The sequence below is a fragment of the Puma concolor genome, chromosome D1, assembly GCF_028749965.1.
Source record: "Puma concolor isolate L17-30 chromosome D1, mPumCon1.1.hap2, whole genome shotgun sequence".
In the NCBI taxonomy this organism is placed as follows: domain Eukaryota; kingdom Metazoa; phylum Chordata; class Mammalia; order Carnivora; family Felidae; genus Puma; species Puma concolor.
Window position 1 is genome coordinate 4,222,496 of NC_141676.1, and position 9,384 is coordinate 4,231,879.

A 9,384-nucleotide genomic window follows, 5' to 3' on the forward strand; every position below is an offset into this window, starting at 1 on the left:
TTATTTTTATCAGTCTTAATTACATTTAGCAGAATTTTAACTCTTAGGAACCTTAGTCTCCAGTGAAAGGTCAGCAGTAACCAATTGTGAACTGTTACATCAGAATTTTTTTTTTTTAGACGCTAAAGTCTCAAGCACAAAGCAGATTTTCCATAGTAAAATCTTCATAAAGCACGAAGCACGTTTGTAAGACCCAAATAGTCCTTTTTTTGCAATAAATCAGAAGCACAAACCTACCTCTGGTAATAGGTGCTTTAGCCTCATTAGGTATCCAATGAATTCAATCCCAATTTATCACGCAGGCAAAAGTTTACCATTTCAGGTTACCAAAGACTTTGAAAGCTATCTTAACCATCACCCATCAAAACTACGGGACAAAGTTAGCCATCACTTTTCACCCACGAAAACTACGGGACAAAGTTTGAGGTAGACCAACCAGGGACAGTTGGCTCTAATTATCATAGTCATTGACCCAGGAAATGAATGAGAGGGAAGTCCCCACGCACAGTCACACGGCGACTCCAACCCACCGCCCAGCGGCTCAGAGTCGCAGCTTTGTTCCTTATTCCTTATGAACTGCTCAGGCAACTCTGGGAGGTGATCAGGCTCCCCTCCTGCCTCTCGGGGCAGGCCTACCAGAACGGACGAACCGGGTGCTTACCAGTCTGACAGCCTGTGCTCCCGGAGCCGGTTCCTGGGCCTCACGGGTTCCATCGCGCACACACGGGTTCCTTACCCCGGCGCCCCGCGAGGGCTAGTCTGCGGATCAAGTGGTCTGGTCCGCTGGCCCCAGGCAAGGTTGCCTGTCCCGGTGCTCCGAGCTTTGTACCCCGGCGGCAAAGCGGTTGGAAACACACCGTCTCCAGATCCCGGACACGAGCCCCCCGGGAAGCGTAGCAGGATTCTCGCACGGAGAGTCGTGACACCGAGGCTTTCCTTCCCAGGAAGCAACTTTATTCCTGCCGGCACAGGCTCAGAGGGTTTGTACCTCAGAGAAACTACCCCGAACACCGCCGTGGGTAGCCTTTTATGCATTTTCTACTTTCTCGTCTCCCATATATGGGTACCGTGGAGACGTATGGTCGGATCGGGTGCTCTTATGTTACTGGGTCGTGAGGGACGTCACCTACGCACAGAGCCAGGTTGCCTTCCCTTATCTTTCGATCTCTTTTTACCACATTCCTTAGGGAGGGGACCTTATCACAGCCCGCCTGGCTCTCCTGGATCGGATGTCCTGAAGACCGGCCTAGTGGCCCGGGTTCTGACGAGCCCGGCGCAAGTCTGAGAGAATGAAAGGGAAATGAATGGGAGAGAGGGAGGAGGAGGAGGATAGTGAGGGGCGGGGATATGGCCCGGCCCAGCGTGGAGACGGCCTGGTGGCCGTGTTCCCGCCCTGAGCTGGGAGAAGACAACCTGGGTCCAAGTCCGGCATGTGCAGGGGCGGGAAGGGCTGACGGGGTCGTGGAACCACCTGGAAGTGGCAGGGGCCGTGGGGCCCAGCTTCGGGGTCTGGGGGATGGCGGCCTCACGGAGTCCGGGAGGGACCCGAGGGCTCTGTGCCCACCAGCGCGGCTTGGATGACTGGCCTACAGGCACGTCTTTAGGTGGCAATTCTCACGCGTGGCTGCGTGTGGCAGTCACCTGGGGGAGCCGGAAGGACGCGGTGGGTTTCCAGACTCTGCGGGCCGCCTGGGTACCCCGGTGGCGCCCACACAGCTGCTCTGGCAAACGCTAAAGAGCCCCAAGTTGCCATTTAATGTAACAGAAAGGCTGGGGATCTCCATCCAGTTTCTTCTCAGATCTTCCGAGACCTTTTGGTCACCTTCTGTGTGACCTTTTTGTTTCTGCCCCAGAGACCCTCCCCGCCCTGCCTCTCTGGCAGTGCTGCCCCCACAAGCTGTCCCTCCCGCAGCACTGAACCCCACACGTCTCCTGACCGGTCAGGCAGTTAAGACTTTTAGGACCCCCGACCTCTGTACCCCGGCCGCGTGATTTCAACACTGTTGTCAAACCCCACGTCGCCCTGCTGGGTCTCTTTCCTCCTCCTCCTCCTCACCCGGGACCTTCGCCAGCACCGGAGAATTCCCTCATCTATCATGTTCAGGGGTGCCCTAGGCTTTCTGTTTCCATCTCTCAAAGCACCAGCTCCCTGCGGGCAGGGGTTCGGTTCTGTTTTGTGTTTGTGTCGGTAACAGACCCACCTGCGTAATTATGTTGTACTCGGCCGAAAATGGAGATAACTCTGTGCTCCCTGGACACGTTCCCTCGCCGTGACAAGAGACGGTGTGTCACAGATGCTCTGGACGGTAAAATTTGGGCTTAAAACTCGTCTGACGCACGGGATTCTAATCAGGCTTTATCTTTTAAATGCCCCCTCCCCCCCCCCCGGTGGCATGGGTGACAAGACAGACACACGGAAATGACCATCGAAAGCGGTTGCTATCTTTTATTTTGCCACTCAAAATAATTATCAAACGGGGAAAAAAAAATCTTAACAGCAATAACACGGCACAGCATCAGGGCAGAGAAGACAGGACTGGCCACCCCACGTAAGTTGGCACAACACCATCCGTCGTGTCCGAGTTTGGCCGTAAGCGACATCGTGCGGAGGAACATTCTCGAGGGCTTCCTCAGGGCTGTTTCCAGTCTTCTGCGGAGGCTGCGGGCGGGAGGTCCGGCAGGAACCCCAGGGCCCCGGCCTCTGCAAAGAAGGAACGCGCTTGGGTAGAGCCCCAGAGAGAGCGGGCGCTCCAAGCCCACACGCCCGAGCCGCTGCAGCCGCTCCCCGGGGGTCTCCCAGGATCACACCCGAGATCGGGCACACCCCATCCCACTCCGCACCCTTTCCCGACGTTAAGTCTCACACCTCTTATGCATCTGAAACGGTCAGACTTTTTAAACCATGATTTAAAGGCGTGTAATCCGCGCTGGGGTAATAAAAAGCGGTGTCCCCTAATGCAGTCGCGTGTGACAAAATTCGAAACGTAACAGAGAACAGGAAGCCCCTGGAAGAGTCCGTCTGCCCCTTGCTGGAAAAGTCACCACCAGATGTTCCCCAGCAGGAGCTATCTGCACGCTCGGCGGGGCTCCGACGGCGCGAACTCGGTTCTGGGTTCTGGGACGGCCGCGTCCTCCACGGTCCCCCTGGCCACGGGCGGTTCTCAGGAAGGAGCCGCAGGCCTCTGACCTCCTCCCTCCCACACCCACCTGAACCCCTTCCACCCCGGCCACCCGCGCAGCCAGAAAGCACACAGACCAAAACACGACCCAGAATTGGTCCCGGCCAAGTCTTGGCCAAACTCACAACAAACCGTAAAGTGCAAAACGTGACAACCGTGTCCCCCGCTGTCCCCGGTCCCTGTCCCCTGTGCTCCGCTCCCAGGGCACTGCCACCTCTGTCCTCTGTCCTGGTGCCTTCCGGCGAGCAGTGTGACCCCCGGGGTTGTGTGATGAAGGCAGTCACTGCTCACTGTTGCCCGCACGACCACACAAGGCAGAGGCGCGAGGCTGAAACGGGCCCCCAGGGAGGCCTCGTGGCATGTGGTACCCCCGGAAGACACCAGACCTAGGATGGAGGTCGTTAGACGGAAGGGCAGCCTGTCCTATGGGAAGGCTGCGGAAAGAAAGACTGGAATCGGAAATGAGGGCGAACTAATTCACCGGGCTGACAAGACGGTTTATGATGGCCTACAAGGGGCCGTGGCCCCTAAAATGTACAGGAGTTGCTGCCGTGACACCAAGTGTGGCCCCAGCCGAGTGAGTGGGACCTGGGGCCTCCCTCTCCCCTGTCGAGGGTCCCTCTCGGGGACAGTGCTGGGACCACCAGCAATTCTGACCAACACTGGCGATGGGAATGTGGGGGGCGGGGGGGGGGGGGCTACTTACTCCCCAAGGGAATTCTACGGGAGCCCTTTCTGGCAGGTGTTTCACGTGTGTGGGGTTCCAAGAGGTGGCCTTTAAAATTGGTAATATTTTGGGGCACCTGGATGGCTCAGTCGGTTAAGCGTCGGACTTCAGGTCACGTCATGATCTCACAGTCCGTGAGTTCGGGCCCCGAGTCAGGCTCTGTGCTTACAGCTCGGAGCCTGGAGCCTGCTTGGGATCCTGTGTCTCCCTCTCTCTCTGCCCCTCCCCTGCTCACACGCTCTCTCTCTCTCTCTCTCTCAAAAATAAACGTTAAAAAAAATTTTTTTATTGAGTAATATTTCACATACCTTTGAGACGCAAGAAAGTCAGAAACTCAATTATCGTGTGCACAACAGCATTCTCGGACAGCGGCCTGGCAAAGCCTCCTAGGAAACAGAAAGAATCCGCGTCTGCAAAACCTGCCCCACGGTGGTCTGCACCTCACCTCTCCGTCTGCGGAGACCTGGGCATCTGGAAGTCAACAGACTGGCCGTGACCCCTCCCGCCCCGCAGGGCCTCGCTCAGCACAGCAGGGAGGTAGGGCGGTGGGGGGGCGGGGGGAGAGCCAGGTCAAGGCCAAGGGGCCTGTGTGCCCTGGGAGCGGCGGACGGAGATGTGACCCACAGCTCGCTCACCTGGCCTTGCTTCGTCTTCGGGCGGGAGCTCCCGTTTGCCAGTGAGGCCAGGCTTCTCCTGAAACGATCTGTGGTTGTCAATGGCATCTGTTCGCAAACAGAGAGGAAAGCACCTGACCGTCGTCCCTACAGTCACACATGCCCCAGCCCCAGAGAAGGACGCGCTGGCTGCGTATAATCTAACACACACGGTAAAAATAAAGCCACGGCAGGGAAACCATAGAAGCAGGAAGATCATTCTCTTCCTGGAGCTAGGGACTTGTGCCAGGGCCAGAGGCACGATCTCCCCCAGGTGCTGGCACTCTGCCGGAGGGGGGAGCCCACCCAGACAGGAGGGGAGTGAGGGGGCGCACAGCCCACAGGTGCAGCGAGGGGAGCGTCCGGGGGGTCCCAGAGGCGCCGGCGCCCGAGCTGGGTGTCTCTCGGGGACACCGCAGGGGCTGGGGTCCTATGTCCCTGAAAACAGACTTATCTTTCAAAGACCTCTGTGGCAGCTGGACTGGAGCCAGGCGGCCAGAGACAGCCAGGGACAGCGGCAGAGGGGGAGAGGGAGGGGGAAGCAGGGGGGCTGAGGGTGCGTGCACACGCGTGCGCTCGTGTGCGCTGGGCGGTGTGAGACGAGGGACTGCAAGCAGAGCGACCCCTTGAGAAACTCGGGAAGAGGGCAGGAGGTCCTGCTCCCCCCAGCGTCCAGCGGGGGGCCAGGTGCCTGATTCGGGGTGACGAGGCAGCGGAGGTGAAGGGGCGACGGGGGCAGGCTGCGGGGGCTCCACCTACAGGCCGAGCAAGACGAAATGAACCCCTTCCTCCAGAGCCGGAGTCCGTCCGGAGTTTGTGGCACGACACGCAGGAAGAAGCAGGGCGACCCTCGCGTGGCTCCTGGAGCCGGGTCAGGGCCCCGCCGTTTGCAACCGCGGCCGGGACGCGGCCCGCGCTGGCGGAACGGGGCGCACCCACGAGCCGGTCTGGATGTCCAGCTCCTGGTGACCCAGCCGGACAGAGACACCACCTTGATGGTAAATCCTGCCTCAGGACTCCCATCTTCCTGACGGACGCAGTTTCAACATTCTGAGGCACCACGAGCAAAGATCTCCGGTGAACGGCCTTCCTTTCCTCCGGGCCAGAAGCACAGAGACGAGGTGCTTCCCGAGGGACGGAGCTCAGGGTCCCAAAGGACTCGGGGAAACGAGCCCTTTGAGCCCGTCTGTCCGTCCCGCAGGCGAGGCCAACCCACTTGCAGTGACAGGACTGCACGGGGACCTGCCCTTGCCTTTGACCGGAGACCAGAGCACCCAGAGACGCTGCCTGTGGCCCCGGCTGGCTTGTCTCTGTCCTCTCCGTGCCTGTGTTTCTGGAAGCATCCCCCAGGCGATCAGACAACCCTCTGCGGCAGGAGGTCTGTATTCTCACGGTGGGGTTAGGAGCTAAGCACGCCCTGCGGGCTCTTCCCTAGTTGCTCTGGTGGGAACCGAGTTATTCGCCTCCTTTCCTGCTACGGAAGGCAGTTCATAAACAGGGGAGGGTTTGTTTCTGTTTCTTTTTAAGATCTAAGGCTGTCCCCAAACCAGCCCTGCCTGCAAATTTGAAACTGCAAGCGCATAAGCGATTGGAGGGAGGGTGAAAGGTCTTCCCTCGTCCCCTCCTTTAGGATAATTAAAATCTGCAGGTGCCACTCGGACAGAGGGGACACGCGCAGCCCGCAGGTCGCAGAGCTGTCCTCTTCGGGGCTGGGGCCAGCTGGAGGCCTAGCCTGCTGCCCCCTGTTCCTGCCAGGAGTCCCACAGCCCGGAGCGAGCACTGGCCTCTCCACAAGCAGCTGCCACACGAGGGGCGTGTGAAGGCCCAGCACCTCCAGACCCACCGGGTTCTCTGCATCGTGAAGGCACTGAAGCTACACCGCGTCCCCACGGTGGCACGTCAAGGACAGGACACTCAGTAGTAGTCCACCCACAGCCTGGCAAGTTCTGGGAACTGATGGCTGCGGGTGAAGCCACACGCCCGGGTTCTAGTGTGTTCCCCACACGCGCAAGCCCCCCACCCCGGCCTCACGGTTCAGCTGGAGTATTCGTGGCGCAGAGCTAAGGCCCGGGGCGGCCTGGCACCCTGGTGGGCGACCGCAAGTTGGTGCAAGTGCCCTGCCATCGGCCACCCGCCCAGATGTGAGCTTTCAAAGCAGACAAAGTGCTACCGAGGCCGACTGCGGCCGGCAGGCCCCTTGGGGGAACATCGGGACTCGGACCAGCTGACCCATTTCCACTTACGGCCCGGGGTGAGGGCTGTGGGCATCTCATGCCTCTCCGTGCAGCCGGGTACAAACCCCTGCCCACCAGCCCCGGCCCCAGTCACGCCCCGGGAGACCTATACGTGTGGGTCACCGGGCCCCCGGCTGACACTCGGCTTTCTTCCTGTTCGCCACTCGCCTCCCAACGGGGCATTTTGGTCATGCTGTAACACTCTGAGTCCTGCCCTGTGCCACACGGGACGGCTGACCGTCCGTCCCCAGAGAGCAGGGCGCCACGAGGGGTCCTGGTGGTGGCAGTGGGCTGGGGAGGGCCCGCAGGCGAGGGGACAGGTTTGGAGCAGGGCACGGGGTGAGCGTGTTTCAACTGTCCTGGGGCCATCTGGGAGTTCCCATCCGGGGCTTCCAAAAAAAACGACAGAGAGAGGGCTTGAGTGCCGAAGACGGCCTGTGCTTTGTGACGCTGAGGGAGGATGGGGGTGTTGAGGGAGGCGCAGGGACTCGGGAGAGGACCCAGAACAGAGCCCCGAGGGAAGGTCCGCCTTCAAGGGCTGTGACCCGGGGAAGCCCGGGGAACATCGGGGTGCAGGGCAGGAGGGCGAGGAGGGAGAGGCTTCCAGAAGGAACGGTGCTTGGGCACATGTCCAGAGCGGAGGCTGGCAAGGCTGTGCGCAGCGATGCACAGGTCCCTGGTCACCCCGTGAGGTTTGGGGGTGGGGCGGGGGCAGCCCTGAGGGAAAAGGGCGGTGGACGAGGCAAGGGGAGGGTGCCCAGGGTCTGCCTGGCCGCAAGCCACAGGACAGGTCAAGGTTCAAGACAGAGCAAGGCAAAGAGATGGGGCAGATGGGGTCAGAGGTCCCCAGGCATCTGCCCATTTGCTGAGGGACAGAAATAAAGGGGGAGCAGGAGGCTGGCGGCCGGGCCTGCCTTTCGGGGTGCGGGAAGGGGCGCCACTGTGGACGCGGCGACTACTGGAATCAGCTGCCCCCCCCCCTCCTGCTCACAGCCTCACGGAGCCCCCACTTCCCCTTGACTGAGACCGGAGAGTCAGCATCACAGTGTGGCTGGCTTCGCGGATCTCAGGGGCAGGGTCAGCACAAGTGGCTCCGGGCGTTGGAGGAGCAGAGCCTTCTGAGCGCGTCGCGCACTGTCACTTACGTGGCCCGAGGAGGTAGCCGGCGCTGTTCAGGGTCCAGCCTCTCTTTTCCTTCACCTTTGGCGGGGAGAAAAGGGGGTCAGATGGCCAGGCTGGGGCCGGTACAGGCTGCAGGGGCTCACGGGAGCCCCCAGGGCAGCTGCTGGCAGGGTAACCCCCGGTGGCAAGCTGTTGGGGGTGCTTCAGACCATCACGGAATTTACAAGCACACACACACCAGTGCGTTAAGGCGAGACGCACATTCAAGGCCGGTCACCAGGCTTTCCACGCATGACGTGGGAATCTGGAAAAGGCATACGCTTCCCGGGGCTGCAGGAAATCCCTGCTTTGCCCCCACATCTGCTACATTCGACCTGAAAACAGGACTGCCGGCTTCACCAAATAATTCACTCTAGAGCCACCGGCCCGGAACCCACGGTGCACCCAACTTGCTTCTAAGCCACACTGAGGACACGCCAGGTGGAGGGCACGTGTGGGTGGCCCGCTCCTGGACGGAATGAAATGAGATTTGCTGGCAGACTCCAGCTTTCACCGGTTTCTAGCCCAGAGCCGGTCGTGCGCGGGCAGAGGCGCCCCCCCCAACCCCCCAGGAGGAGCGGGGAGCGCTCCCGCGGCCGCGGGACCCCGGCCCTGGGCTGCAGGACCCCCGCCGCCCCGGAGCGGGGGGGGGGGGGGGGGGGGGGGGGGGGGACGCGTCCCGCACTCACCGGTGACCCGAGCCCCGGGGTGGCCGAAAGGGCCGCAGCGAAGAGCAACCAGGCGAGCAGGAGCGCGCAGCCGCCGGGCATCTGCAAGGAAGGCGCGGGGCGGGCGTGGGGCGAGCAGCGGGGCCCCGGGGCGCACGTCGGGCGGCCGGGGGTGGGGGGTGGGGGGCTGGGGAGGGGCGAAGGGCCCCGGGAGGGCCCAGTGCGGGAGGGGCGCGGACCGCAGACCGCAGGAAGGGGTCGCCTCCCGCTGCCCCACCCCCCGGGGCGCGCAGTACCTTGAGCGGGGGCGGGGTCCCGGGGCGGCGGCGGGTGCGGGCGTCCGGTCGGTCGGTCGGGTCTGGCAGAGCCCGGGGCGCTCAGCGCATCGCGCGGCCTCGGGAACGCGGGGAGGAAGCGCGGCGGCTGGGCTCCCTCGACGTGTCCGCGGCCCCGGCTGCCGCCGCCGCCGCTATTTATGCCGCGCGCAGCGTCACGGGGCTCAGTTCCCGCCTTCCGCCCCTCCCCCCTGCAGTGCCCCCCCCCCCCCGCGGGGGGGCGGGAGGGGAGGTAGCTCCGCTCCTGCAGAGGAGGCTGCGAGTGGTTCGGTGGCGTGGCTGGAGGGGCAGGGAAGGCACAGTGCCCCCAAACCCCACGACAGCCTCTGTCACCCCACAGAGAGCCCCCATCACCTCTGCAGAGCCCCATCAGCCCTGCAGAGAATCCCCATCACCCCTGCAGAGAACCCCCATCACCCCTGCAGAG

General features: G+C 61.9%; 1 protein-coding gene across 1 annotated transcript; it reads right to left on the reverse strand.

Annotated features, from left to right (window-relative positions):
• Positions 1-2,431: 2,431 nt before the first annotated feature.
• Positions 2,432-9,055, reverse strand: GAL (galanin and GMAP prepropeptide). Its single transcript, XM_086679338.1, has 6 exons — positions 8,919-9,055; positions 8,644-8,724; positions 7,939-7,993; positions 4,542-4,628; positions 4,215-4,292; positions 2,432-2,701 (listed from the first exon to the last, which is right to left on the reverse strand). Exons 2-6 carry the CDS (start codon positions 8,722-8,724, stop codon positions 2,631-2,633), a joined length of 372 nt encoding a protein of 123 aa, XP_086535464.1. The 5' UTR covers positions 8,919-9,055; the 3' UTR covers positions 2,432-2,630.
• Positions 9,056-9,384: the final 329 nt, after the last annotated feature.

What these genes read in the sequence shown, in the direction of transcription:
- GAL (XM_086679338.1), bottom strand. Translation starts at nt 8,724, where the DNA reads ATGCCCGGCGGCTGCGCGCTCCTGCTCGCCTGGTTGCTCTTCGCTGCG. An exon ending in CGAAGACGAAGCAAGGCCAG is followed by an intron (nt 4,293 to 4,541) that starts GTGAGCGAGCTG and finishes TCTGTTTCCTAG; the next exon opens with GAGGCTTTGCCAGGCCGCTG. An exon ending in GACTTTCTTGCGTCTCAAAG is followed by an intron (nt 2,702 to 4,214) that starts GTATGTGAAATA and finishes CCTTCTTTGCAG; the next exon opens with AGGCCGGGGCCCTGGGGTTC.